The sequence below is a fragment of the Xenopus laevis genome, chromosome 4S (genome assembly GCF_017654675.1).
Source record: "Xenopus laevis strain J_2021 chromosome 4S, Xenopus_laevis_v10.1, whole genome shotgun sequence".
Taxonomy (NCBI): Eukaryota; Metazoa; Chordata; class Amphibia; order Anura; family Pipidae; genus Xenopus; species Xenopus laevis.
In genome coordinates, this window is record NC_054378.1 from 101307294 (window position 1) to 101332329 (window position 25036).

The 25036-nt window shown below is 42.1% G+C and overlaps 1 protein-coding gene across 3 annotated transcripts in view; it reads left to right on the forward strand.

The window, feature by feature from the left end:
- Positions 1 to 699: 699 nt before the first annotated feature.
- micall1.S (MICAL like 1 S homeolog) overlaps positions 700 to 25036 on the forward strand; it is a 44051-nt gene continuing 19714 nt past the window's right edge. For 2 of the 3 annotated variants that reach the window (XR_001935582.2, XM_018261248.2), the window contains exons 1-10: positions 700 to 1030; positions 2811 to 2963; positions 5149 to 5197; positions 16563 to 16704; positions 16785 to 16855; positions 17154 to 17284; positions 17378 to 17721; positions 17799 to 17862; positions 18880 to 19205; positions 21626 to 22032. Coding sequence is in view for 2 of the 3 variants with exons in the window: in XM_018261248.2 (XP_018116737.1) it covers positions 2818 to 2963; positions 5149 to 5197; positions 16563 to 16704; positions 16785 to 16855; positions 17154 to 17284; positions 17378 to 17721; positions 17799 to 17862; positions 18880 to 19205; positions 21626 to 22032 (1680 nt within the window). In the remaining variant the exon portion in view is untranslated. Of the gene's footprint in view, positions 1031 to 1150; positions 1257 to 2810; positions 2964 to 5148; positions 5198 to 16562; positions 16705 to 16784; positions 16856 to 17153; positions 17285 to 17377; positions 17722 to 17798; positions 17863 to 18879; positions 19206 to 21625; positions 22033 to 25036 lie in introns of those variants that run through there. The other variant, XM_018261249.2, reaches the window with a different exon arrangement.

The following is a 25036-nucleotide window of genomic DNA, read 5'->3' on the forward strand; positions in this document are numbered from 1 at the left end:
CAAGGCTCCCCTGCACATGAGCCTGGGAATTCTAGGAGCAGGAAGTGGAAGCGAAGGGAGGGATTATTAAGGTTTTTGCAGAAATATTCAATAAATCAGCCTGAAACACTACTTTTTAAGCACAATTCTTCTATAGCTAATTGAGTATAATGCACCGGTACATTCTTTTTTTTACACAATATGATTTTGAGCGTTGTGTCTCCATAACTTTAACCTGCATGAGACACAGACAATTCTACAACAATGCCTGTAAGCTCTGGTGTTTTGTCCCTGTTGTTAATCACCACTCAGCAAATGCTCAAAATGACCCCATGTTTGATGTGCAGTGTTACCAGTATGACCATAAAGGCCATTTAGTGACATATTTGTGTCCAAATCCACAGCTGCACCCCTTTATTTAGTGATTCCTTGCCACTTATGAATGTTTTGCAGGGACTGACCCCTGGTGTAGTAGAGTAGACATTTCTAGGAAACCTGAACACGACTATTCACTATGTATATAATATTGTATTGGTACAGTCCTGTCACTAGGAGTCCAGTCAAGTTCCTGTCACTATTCGCAGGTTCCACTGTGTGCGCGTTTGGAGGGGGGGAACTGGTAATGTGGGAAGGTTCAGTCCCCCTTTACAACCTTTCGACCCCCACCGACATTCTGTAGGCCCCTCATCCCGCTCCAGTACATACTAACGACAACTAGCAACTATCTGGTTGGACCTTTCTCTGAGATGTTGGGGTCACCCTAAAACCGAAAGTGGGAGGCACCCCTAATAACATGCTCCCTTCCGAGAGCTTTCCCCACAGCAGGCTGCCCAGGAGCAGCGCCCAGCACCGGTACATCCACACACAGGCAGTGCTGCCCCTCGCCATTCCCCGCCTCACAGGAGGAGGAGCCGCAGCACACCCAGACTCCGCCCCACAAACAGGCACCGCCCCAGAGAGCAGAAATCGGGCTGGCGATATTGAGGAAGACCGGGGAACAGAGCTGAGAGCCAGGCCGAAGGATTTCCGGCAGTGCTACGGAACATACCAGGTGCGAGAACCCCGCATATCCCGTCCCCTTACCCAGAGAACCCCATGAACCTGTTTCAGCAGAACATCAGGGCTTCAAGCTGTGCTGTGCGGCTCTTGTTGGACTACAGTTCCCAGAATCTCCCCTAGGGAGTTGTAGTTACACTGAGAGATGAGGGTCCCTGTAGTAATGTTTTTTTTATTGCAGTGCCTTCCCTGGTGCCCTCCTAACCGCCCACCTCCTCTAGGTAACTATTCCTTGTCCTCTATTTGCCCCTCATCCCCAAACGCCTTCTGTTCATTAGGACTTGCTCCATCTTATATCTCTAGTCTGACATTGCCTTTTATAGTTCCCTGAGGTGCCAGGCTACATTGTTCTGTGCCCTCACCAACCCCCTAACCTGACATTTCCTTTTATAGTTCCCTGAGGCAAGGTCCCTCTAATTCCTTCTCGGGCATGTGCACAAGCATTTTTTTGTTGTGCGTACATTTTAAACTTGTGTGTGCACATAAAATTCTTTGCACACCACAATTTGTTATGTGCGCTGACCTGAAAGTGTGTATGTGTATGCAAGAGCACAAGTGCACCTCTTAAGCTGGCCATAGATGCAAAGATCTGATCGTACGAATCGAGGATTTGTAAGATTTTCGGACTGTGTTTGGAGAATCCAGACATCTTTCGTCTGGTGGAGATCGGTTCTTTAGTCGATCGGACAGGTTAGAAGATTTCTGTCGGCTGCCGATAATATCTCTGCGTGTATTGCCAATTGTATGATTTTCAGAGGGAGACTGTCACCAGCTTTAAGGTGAGATCCGCTCATTTGGCGATGTCTCCAAACGAGCGGATCTCTCTCCAATATGCCCACTTTGAGGTGGGCAATATCGGATCCTAACGAATGGGAACAGGCGGTCGGATGACGGGACCGCATTAACGAACAGATGCGGCAGAGATCCGACGGGATTTTTTGTCCCATCCGATCGAGATCTGGCCGGGGGGGCCCCATACACGGGCCAATAAGCTGCCGACTCGGTCTGTCGGCAGCTTTTATCGGCCCGTGTATGGCCAACTTAAGTCGGACATAACTTTCGTACGATTGCTGTCAGGGGCAGAACATCGGCTGATCTGTTGTTTTGTACTTTATTTGATCTGAATGCTTAGTGGCAGGTCGGGAGATGGGGAAGTCCTATCATTCGAGGATTTGAACAATCGGATCTTTGCATCTATGGGCAGCTTTAAAGGGAACATTACCCTGAGGTTCCAGGCTACATTGTTCTGTTCCCTCGCCTACCCTCCTGACATTGCTTTTTATAGTTCCCTGAGGTGCCAGGCTACATTGTTTTGTGCCCTCACCAACCCCCTAACCTGACATTGCCTTTTATAGTTCCCTGAGGTGTCAGGCTACCCCTAGTAGCCTTTTCACTTCTATGTTATTTTTTAACTTATACCTTTACTACAATGCAGTTCCCCATCCCAACACAGCCTGGTGCAAGCTGGAGGGACCAAGAACAGGCAGTCTTAAACAGAGTCATTGGCAACACTGGAGATATCTACTCTGTGGGCATCCCTGGTCTATTTGTTCCCATTTCTTTGCGTACCTATTTAATTTGCTTGCATCAGTTCCATTGCCCAGAACTCTCTCTCTATTTCATCCCCTTCTATCCCATTATTCTTGCAGAATGGCACACCCCAGTGTTATCCTTTATTCTGTATAAGGTAAATCCAACCCTTGAGGGCAGCATGTAGAACACAGCACTGATATTCAGCAACCTTTAATTTGTTTTTATTCTGTTTTATTGGCCAGCACCAGAATGATGTCTGCCTCACGAAATCTACAGCTGTGGTGCTCCCGGCAGTGTGAGGGTTACCCTGGCGTTCTGATAAATGACCTCAGCTCCTCCTTTCGGGATGGACTTGCCTTCTGCGCCCTCATTCACCGCCATCAGCCTGATCTAATGTGAGTAAGAAGAACTTCTATTTCATCCAGGAAGGGGCAGAATCTAATATTTTAGACTTCCTGAAAGGCTTCAGTCAGGGTATGTGATGTACCTAGATGGAATGTACCATGAATGTGCAAAACATTGGTGTCATGTTCATAAGACAGGGAGGCATTGTAACCTGTAAATATAGTACCTGTGCCTCATGTATGTAAGCATATCTGTCCATAGTCCATTCCTTGAAAAATATCCCTTTTGGCTGCACATGTAAGGTTTCTGTGTTCCATCTAGAATTGCATTACCCCTTAAACATGGGTACAAACGGAAACAAAATATCCATTGTACCCAGCCTTAAGCCTTATTAATAATGTACTCCCTGTGATAAAATATTAGGATATTAGAAGTCAACTCAGAGTTTCATAACCTGTACGTGCTGAAATTTGTCCCACCAGGGCTAACACTGGCAAATGTTGTGCTGGGAAATCAGCAGTCTTGGCTGGACAGATTGCAGGGCTGAGTAGCTTTGTCAGAAACCAGATGCTGCATATTAGATTATTAAAGCAATCAAACTGTTTATAGTTCTCTTAGAGATGTGGGAATTACTAGCAAAATGTTAAGGGAAACAAATTTCCACAATAAGAGTCAGGGCACACAGGCAGATTCAGGGAGATTAGTACCCGGCGACAAATCTCCCCAAACTGCCGCCTCCTGCCTTCCCGCCAGCTGAAATGCAAATCGCCGGCAGGATGGTTTTGTTTTCTGAAGTTGCCCAATGTTGCCCCATGAATTGAATCGTGCCGAGTGCCATCCCGCCGGGGATTTGCATTTTAGCTGGCGGGGAGGCAGTTCGGGGAGATTAGTCGCCCCAAAGAAGAGGAGATTTCTTCTTCTTCTGGCGGTTTCTCATTATAGTAGGGGGAAGGCAGTTCGGGGAGATGGTCGCCACGCAGAAGAGGCGATTAGTCGCCAGACGACTAAATCCCCCAAATCTACCCATGTGCCCCGGCCCTTAAGGGGGATCCGCGCTAGTAATAGTTTTTACTTGCAGCGATCATAGAGCTACTAGTAGCAGCTACTTCTCACAGGCTACACAATAGACAATAGTAATAATTGGCTTTCCTAAGACACTACGTATGTTTTAGCAGAAGCAGTTCTCAGTATTGTCTATGGCAGGGTATTTTTTGGAATTTTGTAGCCACAACAAGTAGCTTCTAATAGTAGCTCTGCCCACTGCAGCACAGATGTAACCATAGGTGACAAATCTCCCCATGTGCTAAGGTCCTTATTCCCCCCCCCCATTGAGAAAACTCTTCGGATATTTACCTGATTTAATCTTATGGTCAATCTCTGTGTAACCAAGTGCTGTGTAACATGTCGGCTCTTTATAAAGAGAGGACAATAATAGTAGATAATGTCTCCATGCTGCAGGACAAACACTATTTTATAAGGGCTTTTAAAAGCTGTTCATAACAAATGCTACTTTATTTCTATGTCCAGGTTATTCCGAAGTTGAGTTTACAATCTAAGCTCCCAATTACATCCACATAATAAACACTTTCATCAGGGGCCATTTAACCTATATTAAAGATTTTAGGAGTATGGGAATAAACTAGAGTCCCCAGAACAAAAACCTCATGCATATTTAAGGTGATGGGACAAACAAACTCCTTGCATATAGTGCTCAGGTCAGGAATAAACTCGTTTTCATCCACTCGTCATTGTGCCTAAAGATTCTCTCCTTCGCTTGCTTTGTCATTTTCTTGCTGGCAAGTAGTTTCATTCCTCTGCCTGAAAATTATGCTCAAATGGGTTTGTAGAAATTATACTGTAATTGTTATTGCAAATCTGTCATTACTGTGCAGAAATCAAACATTTTTATTTCATGATTTTATCTTTTATAGAAATTGTACTCTGATTACAGTAGCATATCAGGGAAACATATTTGAGGCAGCACAGGGAATTAAGAGAAGTGATCCCTCAAGTCTGTTTACCAACTTTTGTGTAATATAGAATGTGGAACAGCTGCAGTAATAGCCCACCTGTTAGCAGCGAGCCCCATTTTATGCTAATTTATAATAAAGGAGGGTTTTGTGTTCTGTACAAAGCCTCAGTATTGTAGAGACTATTTTAGACTTTGGTTACGTACGCTTCTCCGTTTCTCCGTTTTCCACTCTAAATTATTGCCTCTTTCCTTTCTATCCTCAGTGACTTTGATTCTCTTTCTAAAGAAAATGTCTTCGAAAACAACCGCCTGGTAAGTTGTGGCATCCTGGCATAGAGAAATTGCAATCAGAACTTCAGTTAAGGGCTGCCTACTGCTTAGTCTTATTTTTATTTAATTTATTGTATGCAGTCATGCATTGCACTAAACCCAGGACGGTGTTCACAGATGATGCAGTTTTGTTGCTTGTACTCAAATCTAGTCCAAAATGTATTAATCTGGTGCATCCATAGCTAATCCATTCAAACTTATAGCCTGCTTTTTTGTCATCAAAGTTTGGTTAGGGCACCCATTACAGGCCTCCTAACAGGGCTAAAGATATGTGAATACCCTGATATCCTGCTATAGGTCAAACAAAATTTGGGTTAGCAATTATGCATAGTTTACAGAGGTATCTAGATGAGCAAATAAATATTCACCCAGAGTCTTGTGATGCAACAATTTGGAAACTTTTGGTATACAGTTATAATTCTATATTTACTTAAACAAACCTGTATAAAATTTCTTTATAAAAAGCCTAGCTGGGGTGTGGATGTTTTCCACAGCAGAACTCTAGCCATGTACTTTCTTAATGTTTTACAACCCTGATACACTAGAGAAGTAATAAGCTTCAGGCTGCGAATGGCAAGTCTAGTAGCTAAATATGGCTGCAGACCTGCCTGACCAATATCTATCCACAAATCAGCCCACAATTTCTCCAGACGAGCTTATCTGACAGTGTATGCCCACATTTAGGCTAGTGCCAGACCAAGCAGACCTTGACCTGTGAATCCGCTTCGCCGATCTTCCTTTGCTGCTGCTCTACTTGCACCTGGAAACATTGCCTCTGCTTGGGTGCAGGCAGACATGGCAAATTTCAAGGTGAAATGCAAAATTTTGTGTGCCAAGAGCACATCAAACCGGACAGCCGCAGCAGAGGAGCAGATTCTTGGCCAGACTGTCAGATCTTGGCCTATGGAGAAATGCAGGCTGAGAATGACTCCTCTTCTGTCCTTGATATGCTCTTGGCCTGTGTTTGTTTTTTTTTTGCAGGCTGAGAGAACCAGGTCTGCTCTTTTTCCTCGCTCCTTTGATCTGCACTGCAGAGAGCAGAGTCTGCTTGTGTGCAGGCTCATAAAGCAGAGGTTGGCCCGAAAATGTCTGCTTTTGTGTTTTCAGGCCGACCTCAGTTCCATGTTCCTGCCCGCAAACAAAAGCTGCAGCTGATCTACTGGCCTACTCTGGCAACTGTGTCTGTGCTGCATGGCAATGCAACAGGTATGGTGCAGACACACTGAACAGATTTTGGCATGGAAATGCATACTCATCTGCTTTATATCGCTCATGTTTATGCTACAGACACACAGTACTGATTCTTGGCCTGTGGATAAATGCAGGCTGAGATTCCGTCGATCCACTGGCCTACATTGACTCCTGAGCCTGTACTGAAAGGCACTGCATTTATCAATGGACCAAGAATCAGCCCTGTGTGCCTGTAGCCTATGGATCTGACAAAAACAGATGTATTACATCCCTCTCAGACAGCAAGCACTAATCTATGATGAGTTTAATGTCCAACTGGAAACCCATCAGTCTGATGTGGCTCTCCTAGGATTCTTTCTGGTCCCCTCCAGTGTGCTCAGGGACTCCATAGACTTGTTTGTATGGCATAATTATTTTCACAATCCAGCCCTTGAAGATGTGTTTGGATTGGGTTTTGGAACATGTTATGTGATGTCAGTGAACCAGTTTCACTCTATTGCACATTTATAATTAGAAAAGCATAGATTATCCAGTAGTTGGGAACTAAACAGCAGAGTATAGAAATGGGAAACCTTGAAGAAAGTGTGATTTATTTCTCGGAAATCCTGCTGTTTTGCATTTGGAGGGTCTGGAGCTTTGGTTGCTATTTGTGCTGTCCTTATAAACATACTGTAGAAAAATACACTAATGGGGGAATGTAAGAATAAGGAAAAGTATTCTCATTTCACAGTATAGTATTTTTCATTAGACTGTTATTGTATTGTGCATTTTAAGACATGTTGAAGGTGGTGTAATTTTTCGTAACATAAATAACTTTTTCAGTAATAAGTTTTATTACATATACTTCCACTTTCGGAAGTGGTTGCAGACTCCCAAGTTCATATAAGATATGTTTATATTCTTTCAAAGGAAAATTTGTATGCACAGAGGCATACATTTTACAAACATTGGAAATATTTTGCCATTACTTACTTTTATTACTTTCCCCAATTAGTATTTTATTCCTAAATTATCCCTAACAATAGCGGATATGCTGAAGTTTTTAAAGGAGAACTAAACCCCCCTAGGTACAAAAGCGGATTCCTTACTAGCATACAAGAGTATTTTAATGGACAGAAGATGGTGCCTGGTTTAACCGCTGCGCTGCTCTGCGTTTTTAGCTCAGGTTTTCAAACATTTTTACATAATAGACTGTATGGGGAGGGAGAAATTAGGGGGCTGAAGGAAGAGTTAAGGGGGCTATTGTACCTAAGTGGGTTTAGTTCTCCTTTGCAATACATTTAAGTGTACATGGAAGGACCTTGTATTCAACCTCAGCTTCAAAGGGTCACTAACATCACCAGTAACTACACAGTACTGCACTCAATGCGAATATATGTGAAAAAAACAGTTTATTGGAAAAAGTCAGTTTCAAACACCACCTGTGCTCTTTCCAAGGGATAACAAACAAGACTATGACCAACACAAACTGCTAAATACCCTACCGCAGGTGAAAATGGTGCCAAAAACCTCTGGTTACCATAGTAACCCATGTAAACACACATGTGGATCTGTGTTTAAAACACCAAAAATGCTGGAACAGGTGCAAGACAAAAACAACAATCTGCATACATACACTGCAGCAGCAAATAGAGTTGTGAAATGAAGTTTAAAAACATGAGTTGTTTTCAACATCGTACATAAAAATGTGTCAAGTGTCCAGGATCGAAGTCTTAGAGGCTCTCTCATATATATAAGTCATAAAGAACATGAAACACTGAGTGCATCAGGTCTTAGAGAATTAATTAGGCAGTTTCCCAAATTGTTGCACCCTAAAGGAGCATACCTTATAGGTAATGCCTATGGGAGATACCGATGGTGCTGTCGTCAGCATCTTGAGTTAGAGGACAAGGAAATGGAAATTTATGGAGGGTGCCAATGTTATAGACTACTCCTAGTAAATATGATATCTAACCTTGGATCACTTCTTCCTCTTTGCCAAAAAAAATATACTGGTACCAAATATTTGTCTATAAGCCACCATCTCTTCTCCGAAGAATCTGAAGATGGTGGCTTGGCACTTATATATACCCTGGGATTGTGGGGAGTATTTTAGCAAAGAACAGAGCCAGCCTCGGGTCCAAGCCTAGTGATTGATTTCCAGAAGGGTGTCTAACAAATTGGCACCCCCAATGAATTTCAGTTTCCTTGTCCTGTAAGAAATGGAGTATGAGGGATAAGTTAGGTGCGCAGGAAGGTACTGTATAGCCTCATCAAAAACAGTAACATCAAAAAATAAGTGTTTTAAAGTAATAAAAATATAATACAGTGTTGCCCTGCACTGGTAAAACTGCTGTGTTTACTTCAGAAACACTACTATAGTTTATATCAGTGATCCCCAACCAGTAGCTTGTGAGCAACATGTTGCTCTCCAACCACTTGGATGTTGCTCCCAGTGGCCTCAAAGCAGGTGCTTATTTTTTAATTCCAGGCTTGGAAACAAGTTTTGGTTGTATAAAAACCAGGTGTACTGCCAAACAGAGTCTCAATGTAGGTTGACAATCCAAATAAGAGCTACCAAATGGCCAATCACAGCCCTTATTTGGAACCACAAGAACATTTTTCATGCTAGTGTTGCTCCCCAACTGCTTTTACTTCTGAATGTTGCTCACAGGTTCAAAAGGTTGGGGACCCCTGGTTTATATAAATAAGCTGCTGTGTAGCAATGGGGGCAGTCATTCAAAGGAGAAAAGGCTCAGGTTACACAGCAGATAAGCTCTGTAAAACATAATGGTGTTATCTGTTATCTACTATTTAACCTGTGCCATATAGCCATTTTTCAGTTTCTTTCAAATATGTTTTTATTTGCATTATAAGGGAAACAAACAGGGAAATGCTATCAAACAAAATTACAATACAGAGTTATCACTTTTGCAGATTATTTACAAATCTTATCTGTTTACATACAAATACAGTGATAAGCAAATCTTGCATAGGGTGATGGAGGGGGTAAAGGGGAACATGTGCATTGTTGGTAGCATTAGTATATGTTCACTTATAAAGTCATAACACACCGTATATTTTTATTCAGAGCATTTTTCAGTTTCCACCATTGCTACACAGCAGCTTGTTTATATGAACTATAGTAGTGTTTCTGAAGCAAAATGATGAGTGATACAAGTGCAGGGCAACACTACATGATATTTTCATTACTTTAAAACACTTTCATCTTTTGGTGTTACTGCTTATTCATATAAATTATACATTTTAGGAAATGGTTTTCTTTATTTGATCAATTAAAAATTAAGCCATTAATTGTGCTGTAGCAATATATATTGCTTATGTATGGACTGTAGTTTGCCGTCTTGTTATTAATATGGGTAAAACCGATGCCAAAATAAAAATCCAACAAGGAGGAGAGTTGTGCTCACTGGAGCCTACAGGGGACGAGGGAACATACAACTATATCACATGACATGACACATCAAATATATCTTTTGAGGATAAGGGAAATTTTCACATTCACTGAGTTCATGTGCAGCTAAAAGTCTGAGCTCTTAGAGACTGATAGATCATATACAATGTCACCACACAAGCGGATTCCAAAATCAGCTTTACAAATACTACTGTATATCCTGTTTGTTGTACTTTAAGGCCAGTGGCTCATGGGTTGTTTTGATTGCCTTTGCTTGTTGTGGATCCAGAAAGACCCACTTGGGCTTATTTATAAACACATGCGCAGTAGCCCATAGCAACCAATCAGTGGTTAGCTTTTTTCAGTCGGCTGCAGGGTGAACACAAAGCAATCCTCTGATTGGTTGCTATGGGTTACTGCCCAGGAGCAAATTTGCCCAGTGTTTATAAATGAGCCCCACCGTGTTTCCAATTAATGATACTGGGGTGGTGCTTGTGGCGAGTAGTAGGTTTTTAACTACCACTCCATCAAAACCATTGCATGCTATTACACTTTGGCCATTTATATAAACTGCTGATGTGGCCCCCCCCAATCTCTACTGAGCGGTGTATAGGGAATCATTATGATTGGTTTAGCCCAATTTGGCTCAGAATTATTTTGACTTCACCAAGCCGTGTATGCCCAGCTTTAGTGTTCTGTCAGTAATAAAAATGACTGTGATGGGAGGAACTATTTGTTTAATTGTTTTTTAAAAACACAATAAAGCTTTGGTATTAGTGATGTTCCACTCACCCTGTTGTGTTGTAGCTGTGTATGAGCCCAAAACAGCTCCAGTTTAACCTGATGAACATCTTTCTAAAGCTGGCTGCTTTTAATATGCATGCATGACTGATGAGCTTTCACTTGCATCACATACGGGTGTAGGGAAACAACAGCAAACTGTTGCATGTGACACATTTTGTGACTAGGGTACAATGCAGCACGTCATTTTATAGGTGTGCAGATACAACATGGTCCTATTGTTATTGTATCTACAACATACTTACTCAAGCTAATAGGCAAGAAGTCTGGCAGCTGTTATAAATTTAGGGTTTTTGGTAAAACCAAAAAGTGCATAATTCTTTGTAGTTACAGGTATGGGACCTGTTATCCAGAATTCTCGGGACCTAGGGTTTTCTGGATAACTTTCCATAATTTGAATCTTCATACCTCATGTCTACTAGAAAATCATGTAGACATTAAATAAACCCAATAGGCTTGTTTTTCCTCCAATAAGGATTAATTATATCTTAGTTTGGATCAAGTACAAAGCAATGTTGTATTACTACAGAGAAAAAGCAAATAATTTTATGTGGATAAAATGGATATGAAATATGGGAGACGGCCTTTCCATAATTCTGAGCTTTCTGGATAACGGATTTCCGGATAAAAGATCCCTATATTATGTTTCCTATGCAATCCCCTGGCAAAATCAGCACAGTGAATTATTATAGTTGGTAGTGCTGCCATAAAGGATATTTCAGGTAAAAAAAAGCTGCATGATAACTCCAGTTTGTGTGTGTATAAATACAAACATATAGAGAATAAATGCAATGTGCACACTATATCTTAAATCTTGATCTTAAATTAGCGGCGTAATCACCTATAGCAACCAATCAGATCTTTGCTTTCATTTTATAACTTATAATAGACCGATGAAAACGAATTGCAGTTGGTCCAATTCAGTCCTAGTGTGTTCCTTATGCTTATGTTACTTGTGTTGTAGCTGTCATAACTTAAATTACATATTGGTGGAGAAAAAAATTGACATTTGTGATCTAATAGACGTATAAAAACAAGTTTGGGGTTTGGCTAATGCCGGGGTGTGTCTGCATATGACAGGTATGTGAATTAGATATAGAGTCACCATACAGGCCGTAACATCACGATTGAGACACTGATTATATTAGCCATTATGTCTATGTGGAGAATTTGCAAGAGCCTGAGTAAGGTACATGTATAGTTCTGATCCAAATACACACTGTTGCACAAAGCTCTTCTAACTTTAAAGGGGATGTAAAGTCAAAAATAAAATCCCATTTTACTTTCTTTACTGAAAAAAAACACCTGTCCCCAATATACTTTGATTAAGAAATCTGTACCAGTTTTATGAAAAACAGGATTGTATGTGGTGCAATTCCCTCTTCACTTAACCTGCTCTGACTGCTGTGGATACAAATCTCAGAAGGTGGTTCAAATAAGATACATGAACTGCAAGAGATTGGCAGGGCTAAGAAAAGGCTAACTTGGCCTAGCTGAGATATTCTTATTAACTGTCCCCTGGTGCTCTTTTACTGGCCTTCCCACGCCACCCCAAATTCTGTCCAAACTGCAGAGATTCATGGGCTAAATACTGCTTACTGCTAAAGCAACACTCGAGTGGTTTAAGGGGAAACGTTTAAATGTGTTGGAATGGCCTAGTCAAAGTCCAGACCTCAATCCAATTGAAATTCTGTGGTCAGATTTGAAGATTGCTGTTCACAAGCGAAAACCATCCAACATGAAGGAGCTGGAGCAGTTTTGCCTTGAGGAATGGGCAAAAATCCCAGTGACAAGATGTGGCAAGTTCCTAGAGACTTATCCAAAGCGACTTGCAGCTGTAATTGCCGCAAAAGGTGGCTCTACAAAGTACTGACTTTAGGGGGGGGGTGAACAGTTATGCACGCTGAAGATTTTGTCCTATTTGTTGTTTGCTTCACAAAAAAAAAATCTTCAAAGTTGTAGGCATGTTCTGTAAATGAAATGGTGCAAACTCTCAAAACAATCCATTTTAATTCCAGGTTGTGAGGCAACACAACATGAAAAATACCAAGGGGGTGAATACTTTTGCAAGGCACTGTATATATTGTTTACCAAACTTACTGTATCAATCTTCTGATCCTGTTAGGCTTCCGAATGAAAAAGCAAGTTAATTACTAATAAGCTTTGAATTGTGACTTTTATATTCTATATATACAGTATATTTTTGAGTCAGTCCCTAAGGTCAGTAAGTGACAGCAGCACAGAGCATGTGCAGTGAATCAGCAGAAAAGGCTATGGGGAACTACTGGGGCATCTTTAGAGACACAGATCTTTACTGCTAAAGGGCTGTGGTTGCCTTGGTACAGAACTGGTACAGAACTCTAATACATAAGGGGCATATTTATTAACATAAATGGGTAAGAACACACAAAACGTGTGAAATTGCTTCCAGCAAGGGCAACAAAATGTTCCAAAATATTGTACTGACAATGCAGGGCATCTCTGTGTCTAAACCAATTGTACCACATAATCCCATGAAAATGACGCCTTCCACGAATGTCCCCTATGTTCTTACCCTTAAGAGTCTGTCCACACGAGCAGATTCTGGGAGATTAGTCGCCTGAGTGACAAATCTCCTCTTCTTCGGGGCGACAATCTCCCCGAACTGCCTTCCCCTGCCCTCTACCGGCTTAAATGAAAATCGCCTGGGGGAATGCACACGCGGCGATTCGTTTTCCGAAGTTGCCTCACGAGGAAACTTCGTTCGACTTTGGAAAACGAAGCGCCGCTCATGCATTCCCCCGGGCGATTTTCCTTTAAGCTGGCGGAGGGCAGGGGGAAGGCAGTTTGGGGAGATTGTCGCCCCAAAGAAGAGGAGATTTGTTGCTGGGGCGACTAAACTCCCAGAATTTGCTGGTGTGGCCAGACCCTAAATGGACCCTAAATGACTGTACTGCTTAGAGCAGTGGAGCATTTAATCAAGAAAGCCTAACGATCTGAGTCACTGGGTTAGAAGGGGGAGGGGCTATTTATAACTGTTGCCCTCTTAGTACTTTATGGGAAGTTCTAGTAGCACATTATCTTCAGATCCGATCACCAACAGTCTTGTGACCTTGTTTTAGGTTTCCACTATCCTCTGTAAGCTTCAGTGAGCAGGGCCCTCTTCCCTATTTCAACTATTTACAGCTTTGTGTTTGTTTCGGCTCTTGGCTAATGCTGATACGTTATAATTACACACCATTCATCATAATAACAGGCTGGGGAGCAAAGCTATGATTCATATATATGTATGCTGTGTCACTGCTTCAGGATCTGAATTACTTCATCATTATAATTGCTAATATGACAGAATAGATCCAAACAGTTAGCAGTTATTTAACCTGGTCTGTTTGTTTCATTTCACGTAATGTCGGCTAATCCCGGCTTTCACTTCTAATTTTTCAGTGGCGTCTCACTGCTAAATTGACCAATAATATGGTTCTGACTTCTTTTGGGTGTGAACATTAATGTTATTTAACATTAATTAATAGCTGTGGGGGCCATTCTCCCATTGACTTCTACATGAACTCGGCAGGTCTGAGTTGGAGTTCTTTTTTATTTGGACGTTTTACACCCTCGAGGTTTAATAAATCCAGAAAAAGAGGGTTTTTTCCCACAAAAATTGGTGTTTTCCCCTTTAAATAGCCGATGAGATAAATTCGTACTTTCAAATGGGGGTCCCTGGCCCCATCTAAAAACAAATGCTGTGTAAGGCTACAAATGTATTGTTATTGCTACTTTTTACTTCTCATCTTCCTATTCAGACTCTCTCATATTCATAAATCAATTATAAATAGGCTGTAGCTCATCTTTAGTACATGTAGGTGGATTCTCCTGCAAGGTGTCCTGTGTCCACACCCAAATTGATACAGTCAGTATTATAATACTGTAGAAAGTAGGACAAATCCAAGGTAGTAGCTATGACTTGGGGAAAAGTGCTCCCCAATAAAAGCACTTTGCAGTCATAGCTACTGCCTTGGATTTGTCCTGCTTTCTCATATTCATGATAGTTTGGACCCTAGCAACCAGATTGCTGAAATTGCAGACTGGAGAGCTGCTAAACAAAAAGCTAAATAATTAAAAAAAAAACAAAAAAAAACATGTAATACAAAATGAAACCCAGCTGCAAATTGTTTCAGACTATCACTGTCTTCATCATACTAAAAGCTAATGCAAAGGTTTAACGTGGGTAGAGGGGACAGAGGATCTGTAAAACTATTGCAGGTGCGCCCCATTGGGCATCCCCTAACATTAGGCAGCACCAGGTTGCATTGGGGACCTGTGGACATTAGTGCCAATTCTTAATCCAGCACAATGTGCTGGCCATGGACAGAGTTGCTCTCTGAATGACTACTAAGGCACATGCTTTTACACTTCTGTAAATTAATGGAGATGGAGGGAAAGCAGCAGGGTGAAGAGAGAGATCAGAAGCAAAAATGTTAGATTCCTGTATTAACACCAGACCCTGAGCAAAAATATGAAATAACAGAATATGTGTCTAACCCTCTTTTTGCTGTTGATCTTGGACCGTCCGGTAACTGGAAGCTTAAAGTTGGTTGACTGATGAGATATTGTTATTCTAGCAAAAAACAGTAAGCTATTATGCACAATTACACAGATCATACATTCAGTGGTATAAGCAATCCTAAAGAACTACCAAACCACTTATCAGGTCAGAAGGGATTTTTCAAAGCTTTCATATGTTTTTTGCCTTTTGAAAAATGTTTTTAATAAGATAAATGCCTTGTGGGCCTCTCCATTCTGCTCTAATTACAACTGGGTTTCTAGTAGAGCAATCCCATTTACCTGCAGCAGACATAAAATTTTCCTTCCTAATTTCCATGGTGTCCTGCATATTTGGAACCCTTAAATGACAAGAAAAGCTAAAATTAAGTAAGCTTTATCAGAAAAGTATATATAAATACCCCAGTAAACCCTCAAAGTAATGCTGCTCTTTTGTCCTTTGTCAAAAGAAACAAAGCATTTCTTTCCTTCTATTGTTTACACATGGGCTTCTGTATCAGACTTCCTGTTTTCATCTTAAACCTCCAGGGTTTGGGCTTGAGCATGCTCAGTTTGCTCCTTTGTCCCCCCCCCCCTCCCTGCTGTAATCTGAGCCCAGAGCTATGAGTGAGCAGGGAGAGTCTCAGGCAGCAAGTGATGTCACACCAAGCTAATATGGCAGCTGATATCCTAAACAAACAGAGAAGAGTTTCTAGAGTTGTTTACACAGGTATGGTAAAGCATTAATAAATAAAATATTAATAATACATATAGTGTTATAGCTTGCACTATTGTGACTAATCTATTGGCAATATTGTGACTAATCTATTGGCAATAAACTGATTTGGTAGCTTTCCTTCTCCTTTAATATACAGTACACCATGCCACTGGTGTGTAACTTCTCAATGTACTTCTTAAAATCCTAATTCCATAGGGAATATTTGATATCAGATGCACTATACAATGCATATGATACCATTATTTCAATTAAAGTATATTCTCATACTTTGTATTCCTTTGCTTATTAATTTTCTAGCACCTTCAGTCATGTGCCCTAACATTCCTACCATCTCCGGTCTGCTCGTGACTGTCCTGTCAAACCTTCTTCTCATCCAAGCCCCATTGAAGCGTTCTAATTTCTTTACAAGCTGCCAAATGGGACTGTATCCTGATGTTATTGTGGTCATTGGCAGTTGAAAGTTGTAATTAGGGAATATTCTAGGCATATCATTAGCAAGAAATACAGCTTTGGTTTGGTCATGGTTTGTGCAAAGAAATACTGTGCAACATGGCTAGCATAGGTATTCCCCCTTACTAAGCACAATTTAACTAGAAAATGTTAGGGTATTGTGGCCTAATGATGGCTTAGTAACAACCCAGATCCTATAGCATAAAGAAGCATCATTCACTTAAATCCTCTTGTGCTTATTGCGTTCCTAGGCTTTTGAAGTGGCTGAACGGGAACTGGGTATACCAGCATTGCTTGATCCAGAGGACATGGTGTCCATGAAAGTGCCTGATCGGCTGAGCATTATGACGTACTTATCCCAGTTTTATAACCACTTCCATAATACCAGTCCGGGTGAGTACAATTCAAGAGGAGAAAGGTCACCATATTTCATATGATCCCAAACTGACACCCAGCTTTTTAACTCTTTGCAGTGGGAAAGCCCCAGCTTAAAGAAGCCTCTGAGTCCCCCTCCAAAGATACCGGTGAAGGTTCCTTACCTCAGGTAGGTTTGTAGTTGATTCTCTTTGGACAGAAATGTACATTAACCTATTGCATGGGATGATTCATAGTTGCTCATTTATAAACACTAAGCAAATTTGCAGTACCCAATGGCAACTAATTGATTTTTTGCTTTCACTGTTCAACCTGCAGCTGCCTGAAAAAATCAAATCACATACTGCTTGCTGTTGTTACTGCCCATGTCTAAGTTTGCACAATGTTTATAAATGAGACCCTTTACTCCTAAGGGCAAGGCCAACACTCTGTAAGAGTAGGCATAAGTTTTTTTTATCTTTATTTAGGGAAGCCCAAATACCCCCACCTTTTTGACTCGTAATTCAAAAAGCAGCATGTGTGCCCTGTGCCAGCAGCATGTACACCTGGTGCAGAGATACCTGGTAGAGGGGAAACTTTATCACCGCCAGTGCTTCAGGTATGTTCACGTTTAAAACATCACTTTCTTTTATGATCCTTTCCCCACAATCCTATTGGTTAATGTACTTCATCCTGTTTTTCCTTCTTACAGATGTAAAGAATGCTCAAGTACCCTACTTCCTGGAGCCTATCGGCCAGGCACTGATGCTGGTACCCTTGTTTGCACTCATCACTGCCACCGACCTCCAACCAGCATCCCTGAATCTGAAGAAGATCGCACTATGCAAAAGACAATTCAGACCCCTCCCAAACCATGCACACCAGAAAAACCTACCGTCTCCAATAAACCTCCAACAGAACTGCATCCGGATCCCTCCCCTAGTATGCGACCAGTACCAGCTCCAAGAAGAACAAGTGATGCGGCACCTCAGCCTTTGCCACGATCCCGTGCAGCAGCGGAACAGAGCCCATTGAGGCCCACATCTCTAATAAATGGTAAGGTGATAACCTGAGGAAGGAAGAATGGTCATTTACACAATTACTTACATGTATTGTGCTCTTTTAATATGTAGGCGAACAACAGACACCTGCTCCACCAGTCCCCAAACCAAGAAGCAGACAAAGATCCTCAGAGAGGTAAGTGTGCACTGCCACTTGGGGAAAAGTTAATGCCGCGAATCAGGGTATTGGAAAAGGGATGCACTGGCCCAAGTTAGTTTCTTTTGAGCACAGTTTTCCCAGGGCTTTGCCAATTTTTTTCTTTGGTGTTTGCTGCCACTGGGCTAGGAATGGACATGGTAGATGCTGAAAGCGCAGGTCAACTTGGACTAAAAGACATTTCTGGGGTGGGTTTCTTGTACTTCCCTAGTATTAGCTGATTTGCTGGAATAAGAAAAGCTGTTGTTGGTAGAAGTAATTGGAACATCAGTGCTTAGGTAGGGACTAGCAATTTAGACCGTGAGTGATTTTTAGAGGATGTAAAGTAAATGTTTATAATAAGGTAAAGTGAACAGTGACGGCTAGACAAAATCTGATGGCAGCTGGAAACCCTTCTTCAGAATTAAAGGACCAGTAACACCAAAAAATGAAGGTGTTGTAGAGTAATTTAAATATAATGTACTGTTGTCTATTTACTGGTAAAAGTTCTGTGTTTGCTTCAGAAACTATACTTTATTTTATATAACCAAGCTGCTGGGTAGCTGTGGGGGCCATTCAAAGCTGAAAAAGGAGAAAGGGCACAGGATTCACATCAGAAACCAGATTAGCTCTGTAGTAAACAATGGGATTCTTCATTGTTTTTCCTGATATCTACTATGTGTCCTGTGCTTGAATATGCTGCCCCATGGCTACACAGCAGCTTGCTTATAAAAACTATAGTAGAGTTTCTGAAGCAAACACCCCCGTGGTGTTGTGCAGGGCAACACAACATTATTTATTCATTACTTAAAAATGCACTTTTTGATGTTACTGTTCCTTTAAGACAAAATATGATTATATTATACATAATTCTCTATACTTTTCCTGTGCCAAACTCCAAGTTAAAATAAGTGATTCGTGTTTTAATGTGTTCCCATAGATTTAGATGTAGGGCAGATTCAGAGCTTTGTAAGTTTTCTGCTTCACTTGGTACTTTTCTGTTCTGATGCTGTTTAGGGAGGAGGATGAAAAGCAGAAAAAAGATCCTCCTTGGCTCAGTCTAGTTCCTGTGACAGAGCCCAAGAGAAGAGCTGCTCCCCTGCCTCCACCACTGTCTCAAAAGCAGGAGTTAAGAGATAAGAAATGTGAAAAGCCTTCAAATGACACAGAAAAGCAAAGTCCCTCATCAAAGTCAGTTTCCTACAATCCATTTGAAGATGAAGAAGAGACAGAAGAAACAAGTTCTCTGAAACCAGGCCACCCATGGTATGGAATTACACCAACCAGCAGCCCTAAGAGTCGCAAACGGCCTGCACCCAAAGCTCCTGATGTTTCACCTCTGGGTAAGCCAAAAGGGCTTGTATTTGAAGCCTCTGCAGATACTGTTGGGCAAATTTCAGCAAGGGGGAAACAACCTTCCATCGACTTAAATTGAAACTGCTGGTACTCAGCCTAAAAACATGTATTAGAAGGTTTTAGACAGATAATAGTACTACCAGTGTCAGGAGGTTTTCATGTAAGCTTATGGGAGGTGGCGTGGGTGAATTCTGGCAGTTTTCCCCCTTGTGAATTTAGTCCAAGCTACAGCCTGTCAGTGTGCGGTCATTTTCCTCTTACTGGTCTGGCATCAACATTGGGAACAATATAAAATGTGTACATAGAAGCTATATCAGTGAGCCACCTGGGAGTTTTCACAGAAAAACACAAAAATATATCCCCATGCTCTTTAAAGGGATACTGTCATGGGAAAAAACATTTTTTCCATTTCTCAAAAGAGCAAACAGATTTTTTTATATTCAATTTTGAAATTTGACATGGGGCTAGACATATTGTCAATTTCCCAGCTGCCCCAAGTCATGTCAGATTTCAAAATTGAATATAAAAAAATCTGTTTGCTCTTTTGAGAAATGGATTTCAGTGCAGAATTCTGCTAGAGCAGCACTATTAACTGATTCATTTTGAAAAAATGTTTTTTCCCATGACAGTATCCCTTTAAGGTTAATACAATACATTTTTGTCTAAAAGAAATGCTGAATGTGGCACATAACTGATTTTTTTTTTTGTGTTGCAAAGCTGATTTCAGGCCTTACAATAGAACACAATATATAATTCTGTAGAATACAGTTTAGAATTAGTTTACAGTTAAGATATTTGCATTTCTCCCTGTTATTTCCCTCTGACCACACATGTTTATCTTATGTGTTAAATAGACTGTTTAGCTGGGCAGTATAAACCTATACACTATTTGAGGAAAAGAAGTAGGATCTTTCTTAAAAATATATATCCTGCCCTCCTCCCTTCCCATTGTAGCCAGGAGAGTTTGTTTAAATGAAGATATAAACAACCAGAAGCAGCAGCTTTTGTCCTTGTTTACAGATAGAGCTGCATTTATTATACAGAGCAGTGCTGTCCAACTTCTGTGGTACAGAGGGCCAAAATTTTACTGGCCTATGTGGTGGAGGACCGATAATGGAAGTCAGTGTTGGCCACTCCCCCTTTTAAACCACACCCACTGTAAACCACACCCATATTACAACAAGAACTTTTAAGATCATATCCACATTAACAGTGGTAGCACACCAAAAAACCAAATGGTTGGTGCTCGCTGCAGGGAAATCCCTCATCACTCATATGTGAAAATTTGAAGTCATGTTAAAACATATCCTTAAATCCATATGCCTCATCCTCCCCTGTGGATAATACAACCCCCCAACACATGATTAAACCTTAGGGGCCCTTAACAACAATTTCCAAATGCCAACAAACCCCCAGAACAAACCCCTAACAGGCTTACATTCCACAGGTAGCGTAGGGCAAGCAGAGAATGGCACACACAAGCAGCACTGGGCAAGCAGAGAATGGCACACACAAGCAGCACTGGGCAAGCAGAAAATGGCACACACAGGGAGGGAAGGCAGAACAGAGCAGGAGACAGGGAAAGCTATCATTCTAATATGTACTACATACAGTGACACAGTGCTGGTGCCCCATTAGCATTTTGAAAAAGGTGTGAATAGGTGAACAATGTGGGCAGTTTCAGTCTGGGTCTCAGGTGTGAACATTACAGGGTTTTAGGATGTGAACAATAGAGGTGTCACAGGTGTGAACAATATAGGGGATCACTAGTGTGAACAATACAGGGGATTAGAGTCTGAATTTGAGGTTTAAACAATGCAGGGGCCAGTTAATCTCTGTAGTGATAATTTTTAAAATTTACATATGGTAAACAGACACAGCATGTGGGGTGCGGCCCGTGGGCCGCCAGTTGGACAGCCCTGATATAGAGGGTTCACTGGGAAGATAAACATCTCCTCCTTCCATATGTTCTGCATAGCCAGGAAATGGAAAATGGTAGTAAGACAAAACAGAGGCGCCAAAAGGATAAAAATAGCTAAAAGCACTTAAAAACTGTAAAAATGGAAAATGAAAGTACTTTCAATTTTACCGATTGCATAGTTTATTACGTATAACTATTTGTTTAATAAAACATTAGAAACAATACAACATATGTTTTCCTCATTGAACTTGTGTTGTGTAAGGAGGTATATGTTTTACAGCTTTAGAGATGTGCTATTGTTGTTATTTATACATAGCCACATAGTGGGCTAGTTTGCATCAGATCTAGTAAACCCTATCAACAAATTGGTGATTGTAGTTTACCAGTTGATTGCTGTAGGGTTACTAAACCATAGTGCAAACTCACATATATTTCGCTTCTTCATAATTACTTTGTGTCATCATTTTTATGTGTTTCATTTTTTAGCTCGTCATACTAACCTAGTGTCAAGACTCTCTCACTCGGAGCCGCCCTCAGGCATCCCTTCCCCAGCCCTAAGTACAGAGAGCCTTCCAACTGATCCTTCCACAATGGGACAGGATCCTGAGAGTGTTCCCAAGAGCTCATCTGAGCCAACTATCCATTCTCCAAACAAACCAGAAGCCTCAGATAGAGACACTACCTCCTACCTCAGCACTGGTCTCCCCAGTACTTCTACCAACATCAGCCTTTCTTCATCCAGCGAATTAGCTAATACTAGTGAAGCACAAGAAAGTCCATCCCCAGAAATGCCTCTTAGTCCAAGCCGACCTGCCCCTCAAGCACCTACTGTCTCAATTCCTAGCCCCGAGGCAGCAGGCAGCACACCTCCAGAGAAAAAGCCTCTAGCAAAGGTGAGTGAAAAGCCTGGGTTCTATTAATATTGCTAAGTGTATGTTATGTATAATATGCAACATGGATAAAGCATAATATCCACACAGGATCATTTGGTTACACTAACAGTGAGATAGTTGGCCAGTGTTTTTTATTTTTTTGTTGTTCACTTTCCAACACTTTTTTCAGTCCAGTTGTTTTCAGATTTTTCACCAGAAATAAAGACCATTTTCAATTACCTTCTATTGTCTATTTGCAAATGTTTGAAGTTTAATGTTCTTAAAGGGATCCTGTCATCGGAAAACATGTTTTTTTCAAAACACATCAGTTAATAGTGCTACTCCAGCATAATCCTGCACTGAAATCCATTTCTCAAAAGAGCAAACTGATTTTTTTATATTCATTTTTTAAATCTTACATGGGGCTAGACATATTGTCAATTTCCCAGCTGCCCCTGGTCCTCCTCCAGGTCCAGCCAAATCCCCCATATTTTGTGGAATTTTTCTGGACAGTTCCTTCTCATGTACGTCAGTTTGTACAGGGACATTGCTTTCCTTATGAGGTCTAACCAATAAGGGACAATTGGGCCAGAGGAGTCCTTACACTTGAGGGCTATAGCTTTTTTTGCATACATTAGTGAGATAGATAGAAGATAAGTTCTATGTAGGTATTTGAGTTCAGTTAATTTATCCCTGCTACATATCATCCCGTCTGAGTAGGACTCTAAATCATCTTTCCACTCCACAAGCTGTTTTAATTGATTGATTGAAAAAAGTCTTTATTTCTGGTGAGCAATCTGAAGACAACTGCCAAAAGTGAAGACCCCTTCAAGAAAAACTATCACAAGCTTTGAACAATTAGCCTTTCATATAATTGAAGTTTATTGCTCAGTTGGCAATATTTATTTGGTAAATGACTCCACTGGTTTACAGTGTTAACAGAAATTGGCAGGGACCACACATCATGGGCTAGTGGGGTTGCCAAATATACTAAAGCAAAATTAGTTGGCTCACATGTCCAGTTACATGTTTGAACTTCATATTGCTTACTTGTACTTCACATTTCCATTATGGCTAAGTCTACTGAGTTAAGATATACATGTTGCAAGATCATAAACAGTTGCAGAGTATTGCTGTTTGTAATATTATTTCTCTTGCCTAGATTGGGGGACACAGGCACCATGGGGATAAGGATCCTGTTGCTGGAGGATGGACACTAAACAGTTAACGAAGCTCCTCCTCCGGCACTGGGCTTTATCCCCTGCCTAATTCCTGTAACCCTCAGTTTTTCTTTAGTGTCCTCAGAAGGAGGACTGATACTCTGGCAGGGAGCAGTGGTATAGAGGCATTCATGTACCATGCCAGTTATGGGGGTCAGGGTTACCTTTTCCAGAACCCCCCCAGCCGACATCATCCTATGTTTATGGTTGATTTTAGTTTATTTGTGCCCCTTAGAGCCTTTCCGCTCCACGGAGGTCTGCAGGCTGAGGCTCCCCTCATTACCCTGTGACTACTGGATCCCGCTCTTCGGAGGCCGCCCCAGTGGTCTGTCCAGGGTCAAGGCACCAGCATTGGGCACTATTCGGCTGGCGTGGAGGGGTAAGTAGCTTGTCTCTTCCCCTTTTCCCCCTTATGGATTTCCCTAGGCAGCTAGTAGTGGTAGGGTCACCTGGTAGGCGCGCAGCCTTCTTAGAGCGATTCTCTGCCGGCTCATCTTAGTTGAGAGCCGCCATGCGGCTCTTCCGCGCGGCCGGCTCAGATCAGCTGTGAGCTGTCAGGCGGCGCGGCCGCCATGGTGGAGCGGCCGCCGCGCGGCGCCATGCGGCTCTTTCGGGTTCTTCTGCCGGCTCATCTTGTTGAGAGCCGCCATGCGGCTCTTCCGCGCGGCCGGCTCAGATCAGCTGAGAGCGGTCATGCGGCGCGGCCGCCATGCGGCTCTTCCGGCGCGGCCGCCATCTTAGTTAGGGCCGGGTACTAGGAAGAGGCGAGCGTCCGCCATCTTTCTTGAGGGCTTCACATGCGGAAGCCCCTTCTGGTTCCGCCGACGTCATCGGCGGCCATCTTGCGCGCCTGTTACACGCGCCACTCGAGTCGGAGCCCGTCTACTGCCTCTGTGTGAGAGACTGCGGCTGGTTCTAACCGTTTCTAACTGTAAGTTTTTACTTACAATACTTTCTTAGCTCTATTCGTTAGTGAGAAGCTTATTCTGTTCCCTTTCTTTACTGCAGAAACGTCAAGACTGCTTGAAAGAGGGCCTCTTATTCCCTGCCTACTTCTAGGGTCATAGTCAGTCAGGGAACCCTTCTTAGACATGGCTGACAAGGTGGATACTAGATCCTCTCTTAGGAACAAACAGGCGGTTTCCTTTTTTGCATGCACTGGGTGTAAGGCCAAATTTTCAGGCGCTTCTGCTGAATCGTTGTGTGTATCTTGCCTGGAGGGTTCTACCCCTGCTATTTCCCAACCTAATGCCACCCTACCATCCGGCTCAGCGGCAGCTTCGGCTAGCCAGGGTAGCTCGGATTCCGAACTGGTGCGAGCGCTAACCTTATCGCTGGCAGGACTTCAGAACCTCGCCAGGATACCAGAGACCTTAGACAAGGTACTAGAACACCTATCCGGGCAGCCACCCAGGATAGGAGCGCAGGCCCAGGCTGCCACTTCCAAGCGACAGCTTCCTTCTCCACCAGACTCCCCTGAGGAGCAGGAAGAATTTTCAGGAGAAGAGGGCCAGATTCTTTCAGGGGATGATTCTGATCAGGAAGAGGATTCCCCTCGTTCCCATAAGGAGGTAGAAAACCTGATCCAGTCTGTTCTTCAGACTTTAAATATTGAGGACTCAGTGACTAGTGCTGAACCAGGCAAGAATATCTTCAAAAGACAGAAGAAGTCTAATACAGTCTTTCCAGCCTATGAACAGCTAGAAGACATTATTAAGGCACAATGGAAGACGCCAGATCGTAAGGTTCAACTATCCAGGCGTTTCACTCAGTCTTACCCTTTTCCACAGGAGTGTATTGACCTC